This window comes from Lynx rufus, unplaced genomic scaffold, assembly GCF_022079265.1.
Source record: "Lynx rufus isolate CCGP_SWC_20201006 ecotype Redwood Valley unplaced genomic scaffold, mLynRuf1.p SCAF_2, whole genome shotgun sequence".
Lineage (NCBI taxonomy): Eukaryota > Metazoa > Chordata > Mammalia > Carnivora > Felidae > Lynx > Lynx rufus.
The window spans coordinates 96011422-96033651 of NW_025814834.1; the positions used below are offsets into that span (position 1 = coordinate 96011422).

The window sequence follows — 22230 nt, forward strand, 5'->3', positions numbered from 1 at the left end:
TTGGATGACTCATAGTAAGAGGAAGGTTGGGTCATTTGTGGAGTTTCAGAAGGATTTACAAATCATGCCACAAATACCTTGGGCCAACACAGCTAACACTTCTGGGATTCTGACTGGCATCAACAAAATCATTCTTTCAGAGTCAAATATTCCTTTATCCCAAAAAAAGGTGATCAAAAAGCTTTCAGAACCAATGTATTATCTTGTTTTTCTAGGGAAACTGAAAAACTGCCAGAGGCACCTAAAAGGAAGCTGCACTTGGTTCCAAAACAGAAGTGATATAATTGCAAGGTCAAGTTCACACAGACATGCAAACTATTTCCTTTGAGCAGGTGTGGAGGAGAGAAAGGAGTGACGCTTTTTTTAAAGAGCCCATGTCTTCCTAAACCCAGTGCCATGATTCACTCACTTCACAACTGAGCTGAGAATGACAACACCCAAAGTGTCCTTTTTAACCTCTTTGGCAGAAAGTCAGCTGAAAACTGCTGACACAGGGCAGGTTTTGATGCAAAGGAAGCAAAGATGTCTAAGTGCATGGGAACGTCTTAAATAACCATTTAGTCTTGCATGATTTTATTTTACTCAAGAGGAGAAAATGAGAAATAATGGATGTAAGAAATAAATCTTATTTACCAGCTCAGGTTTCTTAGCCTCAGCACTGCTGATATTTTGTGCCGGGTAATTCTGTTGTGGGGCTGTCCTGTGCCCTGTCAGCAGGATCCCTGACCTCTACCTCCTAGAAGCCAATGGCACCTCCCTCAGTCATGGCAACCAAAATGGTCTCCAGACACTGCCAAATGTCCCTTGGGGGTGAAAGTGTCCCCCGATGAGGATCACAGCACTAAACTAAGGGAGAATTCTAGTTGTTTATAGCAAAGACAGTTACCTGGAATTAAATCAGTTTCCCTGGAAATAGGCTGATTTAACTGTCCCTTTGGTATCATTAGCATCACAGAACTGAAGAGAGGACAGCAAGGCTTTTCCTTTTCTGAACACGGGGTCAGAAAATCAACAGCAGGGAGTTCTTTACCCCATACACCACTTGTGCTCACTCAGTGGTCAGATTTCCAACTTCCTCAATACAAGAGACACAACAAGAGACCACAGTCCCTGATCATCCTGGAAAGTGATAGCTTTTATGTTTAGGAAGAGTCATGTTTTGAAGTTCTGGAGACTGTTGTGTCCTATACAAACATGTCCTCAATCAAAATTATGGCAGTGGCATACACAGGCAGACTTTGCATATAAAAAGGTTTGGAAGTCATGTCAACAGATCACACTCTCGTCCAGCTCCTCTCCTATTGTACCTCTCCCAGATGGACTCTGGAAATCATCCAGGAGCTCCCCAAGTCCAGTGATTTTGGAAAACTTGGCTCAGGCTACAGCCAATGATGTGGCCTCACCCGAGATCCCTCAGAGGAAAGTGCCTGTAGTCAGCCCTGGCAGGTGTTTTCCCTTCCCGGGTAGTTGGTGCTGCCCACAGCTAAGAAGGCATAAGAAGACCACTGCGCTCCCCCAGGCAGAGAGCACTGCTCTAGCTTCACACACCATGTCCCAAAAGGCACAGGCAGAGTCACCTGGTACGGGAGCTCTCCATGCAATGCCTTGCTCCAGAAAGATATCCAGCCCTTGAAGGGCCCTCGCTTTCAGAAGCAAGTACAGGATGTGAAAGAAGCTGTAACATGTCACTTCCAACAAAGAGTGGAGGGGTTTTCTGTGCAGCCACTGTGCAAACGAGCAGATACAGCCTTTATTAGATACCCACATGCTGAACCGCCAAATCCTTGCATAGTCTTGTTCACTTCTAAGCAGATCCCATTAAGCCCTGGGCACTTGGCTTGATTACTCCCTGGATCAAAGTTAAATTAAATTACCCAACAAGCTTCTTTTCAGAGGCAGAGAGAGAGACACACACACACAGACTGACTCACCTTCCAGAAGCTATCCACTTTGCCATACACAAGGGACTGGTTCTGCCTTTTGATTTCGTTAATATGGTAGATATCGCTGGAGTTTAGATGCTGCTCAACCACAAATCCCAGAAAGCTGTTGTCTGGGGTATGAGCTGATGTGGAAAGGAAAGGACAGGGAAGTTAGGATTTAATCAGCAAGAAGAAGCAACGATCACAAATTTGAGATAAACCACCTTGCACATAATTAGATGTTTTCATTTTACGCTGTTCTATTTCTTAACCTGGGAAGGGGGAGGCAGGGGATTACCTACTCCCACATATTCCTAGCAGAACCTTCACATAAGAATTCTCTCCAGGATGGATTAACCTGAACCAAATCCTGCCTTTTTCTCCCGCCACCCCCGCCTATAAAATACATCTGTCTGAAAAGCATTCTGCTGTGTGCTCTCCTCCTTCCTATTTCCTTAGCACAAGGCCCGCTATCTCCCGACAGAAATGTTGCCTTCCTGGCTTTACCGACAAATGGCCAGAGCAGGGTTGAATCAAGGGTTCTCATAGGGGTGAGGCCGCTGTTGGCAGCCCCATGCCATGTGATCTCATGCCAGCTGGGTAAAAAGGGAGCTGGGGGCCAAACCAATCAATGCCTCCCCTAAGAATTACTCACTAACGGGAGATGTCCTTATGGAACTACACTGAACAGATGGAGGGAATGAAGACAGAAAGAAAGGTGAAACTCACTGGGATGTAAGCCACCCTGAGAAGCCAACCACCACAAGGAGCAGTGTCTCGTCTACAAGACAGACTATCTTGGAAGAGCAAGGCATCTTCCTCTGGATCACTTTTCACATGAGTTCTCAAACTTCTCTAGTTCAACACTTGATCCAGTGGGGAAGCAACCCCACACCTCCCTCCAACACTGGTCTCTTGTGCCTATCATTTTAAGAGGAATTTCACTGGAAGGCAACAATCAGAAAACAATTCTCTGTAGTCGAAACAGAGACCCTCCTCTGCTACACATTCTGCCCAGAGAAATGTGTTTTTCAGGAAATGACCCTGCAGAGGCCCCATAATATTAAATAAAGCAACTGCTCTGCTTGATTCTGACCTGAATAGAGCGGCTATAAATACCCTAAATGGAGAGACACTTAATATTCAGACAAATCCACACAATGCGGGGTACGTATGGCTTTGATCACACTCCTTCCCCAGGGAGGTGGTAAGCACACGGAGCAGGTTGGCCCCCTTGTCTTACTCTGGTTTCCTCAGGCTACAGGAGCTCTTTCCCAGGCAGGGGACCTGCACAGGAACCCTTTACAATGGGCAGGGGGAGGCCTGTGCAAAGACCTAGGAACCTAAAGCCCCAGGCCTCACTCTCCTCTGCCCCGCACACAGACGAATGAGGGAACGCCAGCGGAAAGCCGTGAACTGTGGACATGAACGAGCTGCGTAAATACTGTGTTATCACCATCTAGTCTCCCAGGCTTCTGCCTAATGGGGGTGACAGAATGAGGAGATAATAGGGTTGTGACTGGGGAGTTGTGTTCGGTCTGGCCAATCTGTTATTTCATTTCTGTGTTCTTGAACAAGTGCCCAGAGGCGACGGCAACGGCTGCAGTTGGCTGGAAAGTAAATGAGTGAATAAATTCTACTGTCAACAAGGGGCAATGGTTGCCTTTTCTTTCTCTTTGAGGAGCTGCTGGTGAGGGGCTTTGAAGGAGGATGAGGGAGGGGAAGAGAGCGCAGCACATTCAAAAGGTCAGTAATGCAGCTTAAAACATCTCTTTGTGAAACTTCTAGCTGTCAAAATTCTGAAATAAAAACTGTCTAAACTTTGAGTCTGTCTTTTTTACCTTCAGAAAATGTATACGGTGACTAAACCTCCATGCTTTATGTAATCTTCTCTGAAATTCAGTTATCCAGTCCCTATATGGGCACTTCATTAAAGGGTGAATTTTGAATCTATCATCTGAAACAACTTAAAAGGTGAAAAAATATAACATACTAAGGTAGAGTCAAAAAATAAAATCATCAAAGCCCAAAAAAGAAAAGAATAACTCATACATGTATGTACTTTTGCGTCAAAAACTCCCATAGCTTATGGCTTAAACAGTGAGGGTGAGAGAGCCAACAACCTATTTAAAAAACTTGTGAGGGGCGCCTGGGTGGCGCAGTCGATTAAGCGTCCGACTTCAGCCAGGTCACGATCTCACAGTCCGCGAGTTCGAGCCCCTCGTCAGGCTCTGGGCTGATGGCTCGGAGCCTGGAGCCTGTTTCCGATTCTGTGTCTCCCTCTCTCTCTGCCCCTCCCCCGTTCATGCTCTGTCTCTCTCTGTCCCAAAAATAAATAAAAAACGTTGGAAAAAAATTAAAAAAAAATAAAAATAAAAAACTTGTGAGAAACGGTGGGCTCTTTACGACTGCTTTACAACTGTCATCTGGTACTAAATCAATTTTGACATTGTATGAACAATTACAGAGACATGCTCTTCTCTGAGTTTTCATGCCAACACTTTATTTCGACTCCCCTCCCTGGTCTGGAGGTGTTAGCTGGGGATGGGCAGCCTGTAAGCGCTGGTAAGGACCGTGGAGAAGACTCAAGGCTGCACCTATCAATGGCATGGCCACATTTCACTGGCGCTGGTCAGACCTCCCATGAATCTTCCCAGGGAATGCCGAATCTGCCACAGGACACCGGGCAAGGGGGACAGGAGGGGTCATGCAGCCGCAACCTGCCCAGCCAGTGATTCAGAAGTAGCCACAGGCCCTGATGTGGCTCCCTTCCAAGGAGCTGGCCAGCAGCTGGGTACCTGCCTGGTGACATCGTCCCTGAGGGCCATGGTCTCAACACACATATTCCTAAAATCAGTTAATAATAAGTCAAAAGTCATCAAGAGAGACTGAAGCTCTCCGAAATGACCTTTCTGTGGAGATCCAACTTCATCCCAAGCTTTGTCTTTTGCTCTGCCTGAAGATGGGGATAGAGAATTTAGCTGTGGTGGGAGGGTTTCAAAGAGAAAGTATTTACATGTCAAGGTAAATTTTAAAAATTTCATCATAGGGGCACCGGGGTGGCTCAGTTGGTTGAGCATCCGACTTCAGCTCAGGTCATGATCTGGTCCGTGGGTTCGAGCCCCGCACTGGGCTCTGTGCTGTCAGCTCAGAGCCTGGAGCCTGTTTCAGATTCTGTGTCTCCCTCTCTCTCCGCCCCTCCCCTCCTCGCACTCTATCTCTCTCACACCCTCTCTCTCTCACACACACAAATAAATAAATGTTAAAAAAACTTTTCGTCATAAGTGGGATACAGGAAATCCTGCACTTTTGGAAATTACTCATCCCAGGTGGTGAACAAATGTGACTTTGTTTTAAATGGCTAAGATTTGAGTACTGTCTATGTGTGGTGTCCTGTGCTAAGTGCTTTACAGTGACTGTTTCATTTCATCTTCATGACAATCTTTTAACTTGTTTGTACACATGAGAAAATGGGGGGAGATACTTCAACTACCCAAGTCTGAACGCGAGGAAATTACACATTGGGATTCAGAGCCACACCAGCTGGTCTCAGAGCTCAAGCTCCTTAAAACATTTTAACATACAGCCTCGTGGTCCAAGTATTTTATTTTCTGGACTCTGTCTACAGTGGTAAACACGCTTCTGAGGAAAATAATACTACAAGGTAGACCAAAGTACACACGAAAAGACCCAAGGGGGAAAAATGTGTCTAAGATTACCCCAGTTTCTTGAGTGACTTATGCTACATATTTGTGGGACCAAGCTGATTTTTTACATGTGACAAACAGAAGGGGATTTGCTAAACATTAACAGTGGCCTTAAAATAACTCAGAACAAGTATTTTCTTTTTTTAAGAAAAGCATTATTTTAAGTACTTTGGAAGCACCTATTTACAAATGATTACAAATCAGCCTGATGGGCTTCCTAAGCAGATCACAGCGATGATTTCTTCTAAGAACTATGGGGGAGGTTAGCTTGATAATTCATTCAACAACAACCATTTTAGAGCACTCTAAAAAACCAGGTTAAATGTGAGGTGTTGAGAGACGACAACACCAAGAGGAGTCTCTGCCCTCACAGTTTGCCAACTACTTAATAAATGAGGCATTTATTCCTACTAAGCAATAATAAATAACATCCTCATTTCAAATTTAATTCAAGAATTTTATTTGGTCAGGGGCTCAGTCGGTTAAAGCACCCAACTCTTGATTTCAGCTCAAGTCATGATCTCCTGGTCTGTTAGTTTGAGCCCCACATTGGGCTTGGTGCTGAATCTGTTTGGGGAATCTGTTTGGGATTCTCTCTCTCTCCGCCCTTAGCCCACTTATGTGTGTGCGTGAGCACACTCTCTTGCAAATAAATAAGCTTAAAAAAATTGCATTCAGTCAAATCGACCCTTCCTTCAGTGCCTACATCTCTGAAGTCTGTCTTTCCACCACTAAGTCCTAAGCACTTGCACTAAAATGTGCAAATATTCGTTTTAAAAGTTGCTGTGCTGGCCTTTAACCACAGCTGGTGCTTCCGCGTTGAGGACTCCCACACCAGCAGGTCGCCAAGGGCAGAAACTGCAGACCCACCCTGGGCTCCTCCCTCAGCCCTTACCAAGTCCTGATGATGTTCACTTGCTCGAAAATCTCAACCCTCTTCCTCCTCTGCACCACTCTTAGTTTTGACCTTGATTCTTGTCAGGACTTCTGTAATAGGGAAGTTTTTGTTTTGTTTTGTTTTGGCCTCATCAAAATGACTATTTAGGTTTTCCTGATTATAACAGAGACATAGCCTCTGTGTAACACTTTCTACTGTAAACCATAGAAAAAGATGTAAGAAAAAAAGATACCATCCATCACCTTACCACCTAGAAATAACTACCAGTGGTGGATTTTTCCCCTATACTTATGACTTTTTTTATCCTAAAATCAAAACTGGATCTTACTATACCTACTCTTACTCACTTACAAATGCACCATAGGCATCTTTGTGGGTTAATACCCACAGCTCACCACTGACTGCTAAATTAGTATAGTATTTCAAGGCATGAACTCTTTCCATCAGCTGGGATGCCCCATGGTTCTGGTCTGCCAGATCGCTTTACAGAACCACACTTACCCCAAGTCATGCAATTCTGTTTTATTTAGGTGGTTGGAGTGCCGCCAGTCCTGACCCCTTGGCTGTCTCCATGCCCCTTGTCTCCAAGGATAGACACATAATACAGAAGACTCTACGTGACTATGGCTCATTTTGAAAGATAGGTGTGTGATCCAAGTCCCACGTATCACAGCTGCTCCAAGACAAGTCAGTTACTTCAATCACCAAGCAGACACGGTGGAAGTCTAGAGCTGCAGATGTTATCTGTGTGCCCATGTGAGAATGAAGCCAGCGAATCCAGAGAAAGGCAAAGCCAAGAGAGGGAGAAAATAAAGATATCCTCCAAGCCCAAATCCAGCTCAACCTAAAGCTGGTTTCAACAATTCCCAGGGACAAGAGCCAATGAACCCTTGTGACCAAGTTGACAAGACAGAAATCCAGACTAATACATCCTACAAGATGTTTAGGATCTACAAGATGTTAGGATCCTACAAGATGTTTCCAACTCGAAATCAACTAGTATTGTAGATGATCACACTCTTGTAGCTCTTTATTTCTTTTTAGAGAGAGAGAGAGCACACACAAGCAAGCAGGACAGAGGGGGCAGAGCAGGAGAGAGGGAGAGAGGAATTTTAAGCAGGCTCTGCGCTCAGCATGGAGCCCAATGCGGGGCTCGATCCCACAACCCTGGGACCATGACCTGAGCTGAAATCAAGAGTTGGACACTCAACTGACTGAGCCACCCAGGCGTCCCTCACTCTTCTAACTTCTGCAGTGGATTTCTGAGTGGTCTCTGTACCATCAGCCTTGCCCTTCCTCCTTCCCTGCTCCCTGTTCCAATACATCATCTGTGATAACACAGTATTCTTTGCAACAATCATGTAACTGTGGCAGTTTCTGGCTGAAAATCTTCATTGCCTTCCGGATGAAGCACGGGCCAGTCTACCTGTCATCCCAGCTTCATTTCAGGTCACCCTCTGATACTTCTGCTCTCTGATGACCTAGTCGGGGTTTGCAATGCATGTTCTCCATCTTGTCTTGTGCTGGCACATGTCTGGTGTATCTTTCACCTCCTCCTCCCTTGAAGGCTCAGCTCCCTCCACCTCCTAGTTGAGGGATTCCCTAACTTCCTGACACTGAGGTAAGTAGCCCTCCTCTTAGTCCAGGAAGACTTACAGCCCCGTTCACACGTTAATATCTCCCATGACAGATTGCATGCTCTGAGGCTGAACCATGTCTTATGCTGACTCCCAGAGCATAGTAGGAATTGAGCAAGTATCTTTAGCACACACGACTAAGTCAACGGGGAATGCTTAATTAACTGGTGTGACAGACTCTTGTAGGTTGATCTACATTAACAAGCATCAGAGGTCATGCCTAAACTATTCCCAGCACCAGGCTCTTTGCACAAAAGTTCCACAACTAAAGCCTGTTCTTCGTGGAATTAACCATTTGCCAAGGTGGCTTATCACTCTATTCCAGAACCTAGTTCATGCCTCCTGACAGGTGTTCAATAAATATTTTTTTAATTGATAAACTAACCTATCTTTGAATCTAGGTCACAAAGTTGAAGGTGGGAAGAAAGGAAACAAATGAGTGATGCCGAGTTGTAAAATTTTAACATCACAGGTTTCTAAGTACTATCAACTCATTCATCAGCAGCACATTTGTTGAGTACTCACTATGAGCCAGAAAACAACTTAGGCAGAATTGAGCATAGACCAGTGAATAAAACCAGCATAAATGAAGCTCCCTTTACTGAGCTTACATTCATTTGGGGACACAAAGAGTAAAATAATGCAATGTTTTATATAAACAGATAAAAAAAGAAAAACAATTGGTTTGGTGACCAGTATTGGAATCTAGTTAATGATATGCTGAACACCTATGGATTTTCTTTTACGCATCAAAAAAAAAAAAAATGCGGACTGATGAATAGAGAGAAGGGAGACATATGGATTGATAGGTCACAGAACAAGTAAAGAAAACTGTTAATTGTGGAGTCTAGGCTATGGGTTTCTTTTGTACACTTCTTTCACCCTTTTTGTATATTTGAAGACTTTGTTAACAAAGAGGGTAAGAAGAATACTGACTGCCATTCAGGATGTTGGTGCGGATTCTGATGATGTAACTGGCATCAGAGAAAAAACTTTACTGAAAAATGCAGTCACATCACCCCAGAAGTTACCTGCTTTTAAAAAAACTACACAGCTAGTGATGTTATACTTCAAATTTTACCAAAACTGAATTTTTTCAAATGGTGGTGATGATGAGCTCAGAGAGAGAAAGAAAGAGAGGGAGAGGGAGAGAGAGGAGAGTTCAGGATGCAAGCTAGGGAAACTATCATGTACAGCTGGGCCGAAATGATGGGCACCTGAACTGTTGACAAAGGCACAGGAGAGCAAATTTTTCAAGTGTCAAAAAGCAATTTAGGAGGGAATGGACTCCTCAGAAGAACATCGCTCCTGAAGGCTGAGACTCAGACAAAGGAACTGTAAGCCTGATGCTATCACTCACCGGTCTGCACAGAAATAAAAGGCAAGAGTCCTCCTGATCGAAGTCAAAGGCCAAAAGGCAGTTTGAATCACAAACAACTCCTTGGCTTGTCAGGCCCTAAAAATAAAATTGTGTATGGAAGCAACTGATCTCAGCTGAAGCCCAACAGGTTTATCATTTGCATTAAGGGAAAGTGGCTCATTTCTTTAAGTCCTGTTTTGTCAGGCAGAATTTTTTGGTCTACAAGCCACTATTTCAACCGGATCATGCAAATAAACGTGACCGTGAGCCCCAAATTCTGGGAGAAATTCAGAGTTAGAATGTCAACGACAAGAAGAGTATGAAATGAACTCTGGAAATCCCAACCACATGAACAAATTCCATGGGAAGAAAAGAGAGCAACTCGAAGCCACTGGCCCTAAGAAACTTTTGTAAGGTTTTTTTGTTTTTTTTTTTTTTAACCTATTTTGGAGGGGGAGGTATCACTGGCATGCAATGTTACATTAGTTTCAGGTGTACAATGCAGTTTCAACAGAGAAGCTTCTGTAATTTTAAGTTTGTATAACACATCTCACTCTTCCTTACCTTGTTGCATGGACTAAAACAGAACAGGCAATATTGTTCAATTTAATTTAACTCAATTACTATTTTATAAATGCCTACCAGAAGCCAGGAATTCTTCAAGGTGTTGGGAGTTTCAGCAATGAACCAAACAGACAAAAGCTCTATTATATGTCTCAGATTCCAGGGCAGGGGAAAAAAAAAAAAAGTGAAGCATAAATGTTGCCTGGTAATACATGGAAAATAAAGCAGGGAAGGGGCACAGGAAATGGGGCAAAAAAGAAGTTGTATTTAAAAGAGGGGGACTCATGGTTGGTCTTACTACAGTGACATTTGAGTTAAAAACCTCAAGAAAGAGACATAGAAGTCTAAGGGAAGAATGTTCGGAAGATGGAATAGCTAATCCAAGGGTCCAGGGGTAGAAGCGTGCCTGGCCCACCTAAGGCACAGGGCAGGGGCTACAGAGCAGTGAGGAAGAAGACATGGAGTAAGAGACAAGGCCAGACAGGTACTGGTGCCTTGAGGCCACTGGGATGACTGGTCTTTCCCTACAGTAAGATTCCATGTCTTTGTGAGCATCTTGGTGTCATGATCTAACTTATGTTTTCATTAGTGCCATTCTGTAGTTGGGGAAAATGGAGTCTTTTTATTCTTCATTCAACAATTATTTATCACCAGTGATGTTTACCACTTTAGGTATGGAGGACTGAGCAGTGAGTACGCTTATGGGGCTCACAAGGTAGGAATTGGGGCTGGAACACAGGTGCAAGAATCGTAGAGCAGCAGTGCCTGGCTCAAGGAGAGAAGGTTTTCTGGGGGACAGGACGCTTCCCTGAAGGATAAGCAAGGGTATATGTGTTGGGGGTAAGGGCTAGGGGCTTCCAGACCCAGGAACACACACGCAATGTGCATGTCAGAGAAAACGTGACATCCTGGAAGATGCATAAAAGCCAAGAGGAGGTGAACAGCATGAGACAGACCAGATGGTGTAAAGAAAGGAGAGGGGTGGAGGTGAAATGGGAAGGCTCTCAACTAATGCCTCCAGAATCCCAGCCTGCTCTTCTCTTAACTCCATGACACCTCCCTGTCTTTTCTGCCCCAAACTTCTACATGTATGGAGAAATGCTGAATACTCCCCAGCCCTGACTGCAAGTGCACAATGTGAGCACCCAGAAGCCAAATTGGTGTCTTCAGATTGTGAATGACAGCCGAAATGTTGCAGGCTCTCAAAACATTAATTCAATAATTAATTAAAAATAAACCAATACAAACGGATTTTGTGTAGGGAACAGAAAATGTTCTCTGATGGTGACATGAACGGTGAGGTTGTTCAGCGGATAGTTGGATGTTACTGAAATTTTCCAATGATGGGATGTCTGGGACAAACTTGCCTGAGACCGGGGGTGAGGAATCTGGTCATCACTGCTATTTCTACTTTCAGCTATCGTATCCAGGGAAGGGGAGGAAGAAACACAACTCAGATAAAGACGTTTCACCACTGATGATGTTTTTACATAAGCCAGATGAAGCTGTGGAAGAGGGTGTCATGCAGGTAATGACAGCTATCCAAGTACGGGTAACTCCAGGTATAAGTCGTCAACTTCAGGGCTTTATTTTCTCTTGGAAATGGGACGGGAAAATGGCTTGCATTCATTTATTGAGGTACAATACACCTTGTTGGGAACTGAGAAAAATAAAAGACAGCCTTTAGGAGTTCACAAAAAGCAGTATGTACCTTAGAGCACAGACTGCCGACTGAAATAATGCCTAAATATAAGGTCAAGCCAAGTCCCTGTCAAGCCCAGAGAAAGCAGTTAATTTTCAACAAGAAACAACAAAAGTTTCCCCAAATAGGTACAAATTAGGAGCTAGTCACTTGATGGACTATAAAACAGCCTTGGAAATTGTGATTTTAAAAGCAGAACCTCGAAAAATATTTTGATCTCTTAAGTGAAGGGGGACAAAAGGAGATACAGAATTTCATTATGTATTTACAACTACGTAAAAATATACCCACGAAAAATAAAAATAATGCTTATATTAGGGTATGGGGGGCCTTTTTCCATCAGGGGAGGCTTTTTCTGTTTTTGAAACTGGATTACCTTTGTCTTCAATTTAACTGGGATGATAGGGGAAGTCTTTTAAATAGACTCTTCAAGGAAAAAAAAATACAGTTTTGCTCTCAGAGTGATTTGAAGGAAGCAAGAGTGGGGAGGCATCTGGGGGGGGCATCTTCAGAGACCAGCGGGCTGTCAGGGGGACTGGGGCCAGCATCCAGGGAGGGTTACGGAGGTGGAGAGAGAAGGGCAAAGGGAGGGCACTGTGGTCTCTGATCAGGGATAGCCCAAACCAAGTTGAGCTCTCAAGATCTCACTGTGGGGCAAGAGATGGCCTTAGTGCCTAGCCCACAGGCCACCTGGAGCGTGGACAAGAGGTGAGTGCAAGCACGAGGGGCCCGCCGTGAGGGAGGAACCACCAGACTTTGCAGCTTCTTGGAAAAAATCATCACTCAGTACATGTCGCCGAAAGGACTCAGTGTTGTCTGACCACTCAGTTGGTCCGTGTAGGAGCCACTCAGGGAGGCGTCCAGAATGGTCTTTGATGACACGCACAAGAATGCCCTAATGCAAACCGAATACACAAAGAGAACAGTTTCCATGAAATTCTGAGATCTGGGGCAAACAGTAAAGAAAAATCAGGTTTTTCAACTTGTAAAAACTCCACCAATTTAGGGAGGAGATGAGTTAGAGCAGAAATAGAAGCTGCTTTAAAGCAAGAAGTGTGCTCTGAATGTTTAAAAGCAAAAGCGCTCTGGTCAGGACAACCTCAGGTCACTGATCCTCCAGATGTGTCAGCAATGGTGCCTTTTCTTTTTTTATCCTCCTCTGGGTCCTTTCTGACCAGCTTCCCCAGCCTCCCTCTGCACTCCACACGTGCCCGAACACTGCTAAATCTGGTCACACAACAGCCGGACTGGAAAGACAACAGACTTCTACAAGTGCAACACTATTTCTGCGGAGCCACACTTTCCATTTTGCAATTTACCAGCAGAGCACCATCTAGTGCACCTGTAATACATGTGCAGATTTATACCTCAACTACACAGTGCCTACTATCAACCCACACAGTAAACGCTAGTAAATTTGTCACATTAAAAAAAATTAACAATACACAAATATAACGTGACACTTCCTCATGTTCAAAGCAACAGTCTTCCCCTTCAGACCACTAGAATAGCCACATTTATCCGGAAGGTGAGGGAATGGATTCTGTGGGGATGACTATGGTAGACCGGATCCACCCTTTTGACACATGGAAAGAATGGGACCCCCTCTTGAGGAGGCACTCGAGTTCTCTGTGGGCAGGCTTTGGGAGTCACTGTTTTGCGTCACTTCTCCAGCCCAGACACATCACAACATGATAAAGGTCTCAAACTGCTTAATTTCCTTCTTCATGTCCCTATTTCCTCCATTTAAGACAGTGTCATCCATGAGAAAGCTTGCCATCAACCTGTGATGTGATGGCTGAAGCAACCACAGACGACCACTTGCCTTGCTCAACTGTCTCTTCAGGACTACCAAAATGATTATATTTTTAAGTTTATTAAAAAAAATTTTAATGTTTATTTTTGAGAGAGAGACAGACAGACAGAGCATGAGTGGGGGAGGGGCAGAGAGAAAGGGAGACAGAATTTGAAGCAGGCTCCAGGCTCTGAGCTGTGAGTCCAACATGGGGCTCAAACTTGTGAACCATGAGATCATGACCTGAGCTAAAGTCGGACACTTAACCGACTAAGCCACCCAAACACCCCGCTGATTGTTTTTTTTTTAATTTATTTTTTTATTTTTTCAACGTTTATTTATTTTTGGGACAGAGAGAGACAGAGCATGAACGGGCGAGGGGCAGAGAGAGAGGGAGACACAGAATCGGAAACAGGCTCCAGGCTCTGAGCCATCAGCCCAGAGCCCGACGCGGGGCTAGAACTCACGGACCGTGAGATTGTGACCTGGCTGAAGTCGGACGCTTAACCGACTGTGCCACCCAGGCGCCCCCCTGCTGATTGTTTTTAAAGTTTATTTATTTTGAGAGAAATAGAGAGAGTACAGGCAGGGGAAGGGCAGAAGGAGAGGCAGAGAGAGAATCCAAGCAGGCTCTGTGCTCTCAGTGCAGAGCTGGATACAGGGCTCAACCTGAGCTGAAATCAAGAGTCAGACACTTAACTGACTTGACTGAGCCACCCAGGTGCCCCCAAAATGCTGATTTTCTAATTCTTTATTCCTTTGGCATTTATTAGCTGTGATTTCTTCATGATTAACAATTTTCTTTCATCAGCTCTTTGATTATCTTCAAGTACAATTTGTCCTAGAAAGGCAGCATCAAAGTTGGATTCTTTCCCTTTATTTTACAGAGTACTGAAGTGGTGCCCTGGCAACTTTGAAAGGGAGACAGATTGATTTTGTGGGTTTTCTTGTTTGGAGGATCATCCTGGACTCATGGAGTATCTGTCACCGGTTTGACTGCAGTCCTCTGTAGCTGTTCTTTGTGATTCTCAAACTACCCCATCTTTGACTCGGGCATCCTTCTGACTCCACCCCCGTTTCCTTGCTTTCTGGCATGTCAACACGTCCCATTATGAAGGTTTCCCGCGCTAGACCTGGGGTCAGCTATTTATCTGAGTACGAGGTTCCCTGTAGTGGGAAAGGTATGTAAGGGTTCCCAGTCTGAGCACCAAGGATATTCCTTACAACTGGGTTGTCTTTACTCTTGATCCTTTTCAAAGTACAGAGCTAGGAAACGTTTCCTTCTTAAAGATAAAGAATGAGTTTATATTGATACTTCCTACTTAAGCTGAAGATTATACAGTCTTTACTTAAATTCTTTAAATATTTCCCCTGATCTCATATCCTGAAAATTGTGGCTCTTAGAGTATACCTGTAAAGGTTTCAAATATCAATTTAAGTATTTCCCATTATGAATGTATGGACCAAAGACTGAGCTTTAAAAGTCACTCCCGAAGTAACTGTTTTCTCTGTGTGGGACACTCACACTCATCTGATAGATAGAACACTGGGCCTGTTTCATGTTTTCAATCTGTTTTCAGTTTTTAGTGATGATTTTTTTTTAATTACATAAAACATTTACATGGTTGCAAAGTCAAAATAAGGTACATTAAAAAAACATCTACTTTCTATCCCTGATCCTGCACACCTTTCCTCCAAGGGAGGTCACTTTCATCGGCTTGTTATTTATGCTTGCATAATTTCTTTCAAAAGTACAGGCAAATCCATACACACTAATGTACGCACACACTGCCTTCTTAGACAGAAGGGAACAGGTTGAGAAGCTGCCTTGCATTTTGGTTTTATCACATAATGTATCCCAGTCATCTCCACAGACAGTGGGGACTGCCCTCACTGCTTTTTTTTTTTTTTTAAGTTTATTTATTTATTTTGAGAGAGAGGGTGAGAGTGTAAGCAGGGGTGGGGCAGAGAGAGAGAGAGGGAGAGAGGGGATCCCAAGCAGGTTCTTCACTGTCAGTGCAGAGTTGGATGCAGGGCTCAAAATCATGAACCGTGAGATCATGACCTGAGTCAAAATCAAGAATCAGATGCTTGACCGACTGAGCCACCCTGGCGCCCCATCTGCCCTCACTGCTCTTTACAGTTCCACATTGCTTCCCTCTATCAGTGGACCATGTCATTCACTCAGTCCCCTATTAAAAACATCTGGGTTATTTCCAGTCTTTGCCTATTACAAATAGTGCCACAATAAATGACCTGTGCACACACCATTTTTAATTTTTGCTCACTTATCTCTGGGATAGACTCTTAGATATGACCTGCTCAGTCAAAGGAAAGATGTATTGGTAGTTTTGCTAAATTGTGACAACTACAGTCCCCCAGTTAGTACCATGCTCACTAGCAGGGCGGGAAAAGACGGACCCTCACCACTGGAATAGCTATGCTGCCAACTTTTGGATTCTGGACAACCTGATCCTTGGGACATGGTGTCTTGGTGAAGTTAAAATATGCATTTCTCTTTATGATGAGTGAGGGTAATGTGTTTTCAAATGTTTGGAGCAATAAGCTTCTTTTTCCTCTAAACAAGTAATGGCCTTTGTCCATTTTCCTATTGCATCACACCACTTTTTCTTCAGTTTTTAGAAGCTCTTTATATATTAAAGAATACAACCCTCCAAGATAGAATTTGCTTATGTTTTTGCCCCATAGGTTCTTTTTACTTTTTTTTCAAAGGTCATCAAATGTATCCGTTTTCCCCGATTCCTGCTGAATTCTGAGTCACTTAGGAAATTCATCCCCTTCCCAGGTAAATGCGAATTAATCTATGTTTTCATTTTAATTTTAAGCAGTGAATTTCTTTCAACTCAGTCAACCAACATTGCTGAAATCCTCCATTCACAGAGAATAAAACAGGTAGTTAGGACTCTGAATTTCAACATTGTAAAAGAGAACTTTATACTTTCTGGAACACTTCCTATTTCTATTTCCTGGATACGGGCAACACCATCTTGTGGATGGCATACACATAGCATATCATTCAGACAAGTCTGGCCATTTTAGACACAACTAACATTTGATTTGATGAAAATCACTGGATCGCATCTTATGTTATTTTGTACCACCTCATCCCAGCCCCTCAAAGTTACACAACAAAGTCAAACCAAAGGCTAACTCCAATCATGCCTTACTGTACTGGCCAGCCATCTGACACCCAACATGCCATATATTAGTTTATCCCCTAAACTGTGCTCCAGGACAGGCTGCAATAGCAGGATGATCTAACTCCAGGGACAATAATCATGTTCACCATGCATGTAACATGCTCTCACAAATCCTTCTGGGCTAAAGAAAATGCTTGGCCATGAGCTGATTTTTAAATCACCATCTCCCAATTGCCATAACCCTTCTTAACTCTTCGGTCTCATACCTCACATTGCAAGCATGAGTCCAATGTGTTCTTCGTGATGTTTAGTGAAACTGAGAAAAAGGTCATCTTCAGGTGACTGCAGACAAAGGGGAGGGGCAACCACATCGGGAAAAACTAGGCCACAGGTCCCTTGGGTCTTAGCAAAGCAAAGAGATTCACAGCTCAGATGCTAACTCCAGGATGAAAATCTCTGGATTAAAATCATTCTGATAATTTTGGAAAATGTGAATTCTCCACTCTGAGCATCCAAATGAACTGATGTTTCACTCACGTGACTTTCATTTCCAGAATAGGACTTCATCTCATCACCAAGGTATGCGGACTTCAACCATAAATTTATTTTTGGCATGATCACTATCAAATTTGGGATTTTCCTCCACAGTCCTCAGCTAATTATAAATGTAATGAGGCTAGAGGTGATAAATTGATAGCAGCAGTAAGAAATGGTAAAAGTGGGAAAGGAACAATACGGAAACAGAAAAACGCAGATACCTACTGCTGGGGTCAGTTAGGACATCATTTTTTAGGTGTCCATTTAACACCTCCTAAAATTATCACCGCTCTTGGCAACAATGACACCTTGTGAGCAAGAGAAAGTGAGATTTCATTGTGGGGCCTGTACTTAAGAAGCTGATTAAGTATGAAACTGAGCTTAAAACAGTTTCACTTAAAAAAAAAAAAAAGCTGACTTTTTTTTCTTTACGAGGTTTGATGCTTAAATAATTAAGACTTATTTTTTTGGAAAGTGTATCTACACGAAAGACCTCATTCCTCATCAGTAATTAAGGGGATCCTATGCAGCACCAAGTGGAATGAACTGTGTTTAGTGGCTGCCAGTCCAGAGTCCACGCGAAGTACTTGCCCAAATGGTTTCCAGTGATACTTCGTGTTGAACATTTTTTTCCTCTAGAAAATTTCTAAGCCTTTTCGCAAAATGCTCACATGGCCTTTCAATTCCAATTAAACAAACAAACAAAAAAACAAAAAAAAAAAACAGTTACTCCCAAGGGAAAGACTCCACAGCACACATTCCTACAGCTAAGAGCCCTGGGAAATCATAACCCAAAATACATGGCCATCTAGTTTCTTTTCCCATTTGTCTTCGGTGGCATTCTGAAAAGCCGAGGTAAGGCATGGATACTCACGGAACATGGTATAAAACTGCTGTGGGTTCAGATTCCATTTGCCCCAGGGCGTCTTGTGGCCTTTAGACTGGGCATAGTTAGCATGGTTGAACTCTGGCTCCGTGCCAAATGAGTCCAGGACTCGGAGCATGCACCTAAAAGGAAAAAGCAATGTGGATAAAACTACAACCTTGACCCCGAAGTTCCGAAGTTAAAAGTTCTAACCCTCCTGCAGGGACAGCCAAAAATGGACAAACACTTTTTAATTGTTTTTAATGTTTATTTATTTTTGAGAAAGAGAAATAGTGCCTGTGTGTGGGTGGGGGAGAGGCAGAGAGAAAGAGAGGAGACAGGGTCTCAAGTAGGTTTCACAACGACAGCAGAGAGCCCAATGTGGGGCTGGAACTCACAAACCATGAGATCGTGACCTGAGCTGAAATTGGGAGCTTAACTGACTGAGCCCATGGGGTGGCCTAATAAATACTTTTAATCAGAAACCCTACTGGGCAGGCAGTGAGAGACTCCAGAATACATATACCAAACATCGCCATGTGTGACTTCTGAGCCCAAACCATTACAAGCAGATCCCATCTGCTTCAGGTTAGCGGACTAGTTACAGAAGATTGCTCAGATACCAGCAAAATAAAAAGTCCCATGATAGCTGGCATTGTAGACTGCCATGGTCCCTACTGTACCCCTAGCTAAGGCTGAGCATATCATGGTACCTATGAGCAGTTGTTGAAGAAACAAAGAATTACCATTTTTAGAAGTGGCTTTGGTCTGAATATTTGTGTCCCTCCACCCAAATTCTTATGTTGAAATCCTAGTCCCCAAAGGTGATGGTACTGGTAGGTAGGGCTCTGGGGGTGATTAGGTCATGAAGGTGGAGCCCTCATGAATGGGCTCAGTGTTCTTAAAAGAGATCCCAAAGAGTTCCCCTGTCCCTTCCAGCAGGTGAGGACACAGGAAGAAGTCTGAGATGTGGATGAAGGAGAGCCTCACTCAACTATGCCAGCACCCTGATCTTGGACTTCAGCTTCCAGAACCGGGAGCAATAAATGTTATTTCTAAGCCACTCAGACTGTGGCATTTTGTTACGACAGCCCAGACAGACTAAGAGAGAGGTTTTAGTCTCCAGAAAGCACGAGGCATACCTTATCTCTTTCAACAGTCACTTATCATTTTCATCAATTAATAAGAGTATTTAATTTTAGGTAGAATTTAGAATCTCACTCAATAGGCAGTGTTGATTACAAGTATTTAACGGTAACAGAACATTACCCTTTTCTTCCAGAGCCTGAAGAAGTGAAATTGAAGATGTTTCATTGGCTTTTTCAGCAAAGTGTTCAAATTTGGTCAGCCCAATCTTCTCTACCACTTATTTTAAGATCTTTATGTCAAAATTTTTTTTAAAGCAGTATTTTGTGACATGAAAATTAGATGAAATTCAATTTTCAGTGTTCAAAAATGAAGTTTTCTTTGAACATGGCCATGCCTAATTGTTTACCTATGGTCTATGACTACTTTTACTCACTAACAGTTAACTTCAGTAGTTGCCACAGAGACCATGTGGCCAGCAAAGCCTAAAATATTTACTACATGGCCCTTTACAGAAAGGGCCTGCTGATCACTGCTTTAGAGTACTCAGAGAGTGACCAATCCCAATCCCAAGAAAGGAATCGATGCTGAAACAGAATTTACTGAATTTGCTTACATTCATTTCATTACTGATTCTCAAAACATTAATGTAAATTTAGCTTGTGCCTGGCCAATAAAAATAGCTCTGTTTTCTGTGGTTATACATCCTCAAAACTTCTGGGTGGCTGTTAATGGACCAATAAGCATAAAAGCAAATATATTTTAAAACCCACATTTTAGAATCAGATAATAGCAAGTGAGTTCTAAGTATCAGATTCCGTTTATTTCTTCCTTTTCTCACTATTATGAAGGCATTCTCTCAACTTTTTTTTTCTTTTACATCACTGTGTGATTCAGAAAAATAAAATGCAAACATCAGATTGGATTTTCCAGAAACATCAAGAGTAGACTGCCACTTTAGTGTGAGGATTTTCTCATCAGAGATCACCACCATTTGTTTAGACAAGGAAGGGAGGAAAAGGAAGAGGGCAAAGGAAATACAAGCCGACCATACAAAATGTTTCCTTATTTTTGATTCCTGTGTGGCTCTCAAGGAACATGCTACCATTACACTGACAATTTTCACAATATCACAAAGAACACATCTTCAGCCTGGCAGCCAAGAAGTGGACAGAAATGGAAGCCCACAGTACAGGAAAAAGAAAGCTAGGGACCCAAGAACTGACCAGTGTGTGTTTTCCCCATTCTCTGAATAGCTCGGGAACTTCCTTTACTCTTAATAAAAGATTCCCATTCCTTAACTTATATACTCTTTAATATAAAAACTTTTATGTAAAAAACAAGAAAAAAAAGAAAGAAAAGAAAGGACACTTGGGTGGCTCAGTTGGTTAAGCATCCAACTATTGATTTCAGCTCCAATCATGATCTTATGGTTTATGAGATCAAGCCCTGCATTGGGCTCTGCACTGACAGCATGGAGCCTACTTGGGATTCTCTCTCTCCCCCTCCCACAAGCTCCATCACACATGCTCGCTTTCTCTCTCTCTCTCTCAAAATAAACATTAAAAAATTTATATAAAAATCCCTTTTTAAAATTTAAACTTCTAACATTAATTAACCCTTTAACTTATATTTTTAAATAAGATACAGAAGCCACTGGTTGAAACCAGTGCATTTTCTTCTGCGAAAGATGGCATCGTTCAGAAAACAGCAGGGATGACAGTGCTTGCTCTGTAGAAGATCGTTGGAGAAGAGTAGGACACAGAGGGACACACACTGACAGATGGAGCTGCTCAGCTCCTGTCGAAGGGCCAGGGCTGGGACTCAAAGATTACAGTGCTCTGTGCAGGCACAGTGGGGAGGAACAGGTCACTCTTATCATGAGAAACCTTTGTCTTGAAGGCTTTGGCTACTTCTACTCATTTGCAATCGACTCTAGCAGGGTATATTCCTCTCTAGCTTTGGCTTGTTATTTTAACTTTGTGTTTTATTGGTTTTATTGTGAATTTGGATCATTAAGATGAACCCTGATGACTAAAGAGGACTGGTAGGAGCCTAATGCCTGCAAGCCCAGACTTAGACACAGTGCTATTGATGTTTGGCTTCTTCCCAGCAGAAAGCCATAGAATGAATGACTGAATGTCTGAGAAACTGGTAATTCTACATCCTTATACTTAAGCTTTGGTTTGGGAATCATCCATTTTTTTTTAGCTGACCTGGGTTTGTTTTATAAACCAGAGGCAGGGGAATGATCTCTGTGTACAGCAGAGAAGCTTTAACATTATAGTTTTGCTTCTTTGATCACATTCTACAGCTGTGTGTTTGGAACTGGGTTTGTGCTATTAATATTTATGTAGTTCCTCTAATGCCTTTTGTGTGTTTGAAGCATCAGGAACAGCCCGATGACTTAAAAAGATATTTGCCTTGCTGCCCGAGGCAGCTGGCCTCCTTCTAACAGGAATCGCTGCAGTAATGCCAAATGACTCCTGGAACATTCTCTTAGCTGCAAGCCACACTACTATAAGATGGACGCTCACAACTTCCTTGGCAGGACCTACTTTCTACTTTGGAGTTTGATGTAAAATATGGTTTATCTTGGGGCGCCTGGCTGGCTCAGTCAGTTGAATGTGCAAGTCTTGATTTCAGCTTAGGTCATGATCCCAGGGTCATGGGATCGAGCCTCACTGAGCTCTTCACTGAGCGTGGAGCCTGCTTGGGATTCTTTCTCTCTTTCCCTCTGCCCCTCTCCCCCACTCACATTCTCTGTCTAAAATAAAGCAAAAAAAACCCCATGGTATATCTTGTACTATTTGTGTTTTACTTTCCTGTGTGTCCTCAATGTCAGCTAAAAACTCATACGAAGCAAAATAGTTATGAGTTTTGCAGTCCCTAGGTATACTAGTTGCATGTAGGCATTGGGTTTAACTGAATTTCCTGGGTCCCCACATAAACTGGACAGAATTTACAAATATTTTTCTGAACGCCTGGGTGGCTCA

The 22230-nt window shown here is 43.1% G+C and overlaps 1 protein-coding gene across 5 annotated transcripts in view; it reads right to left on the minus strand.

The window, feature by feature from the left end:
• MGAT5 (alpha-1,6-mannosylglycoprotein 6-beta-N-acetylglucosaminyltransferase) overlaps positions 1-22230 on the minus strand; it is a 341458-nt gene that overhangs the window by 93528 nt on the left and 225700 nt on the right. For all 5 annotated transcript variants that reach the window (XM_047084131.1, XM_047084129.1, XM_047084128.1 and 2 more), the window contains 2 exons: positions 18158-18291; positions 1932-2065 (listed from right to left, as the gene is read on the minus strand). In XM_047084131.1, coding sequence (XP_046940087.1) covers positions 1932-2065; positions 18158-18291 — 268 coding nt within the window. The remainder of the gene's footprint in view (positions 1-1931; positions 2066-18157; positions 18292-22230) is intronic.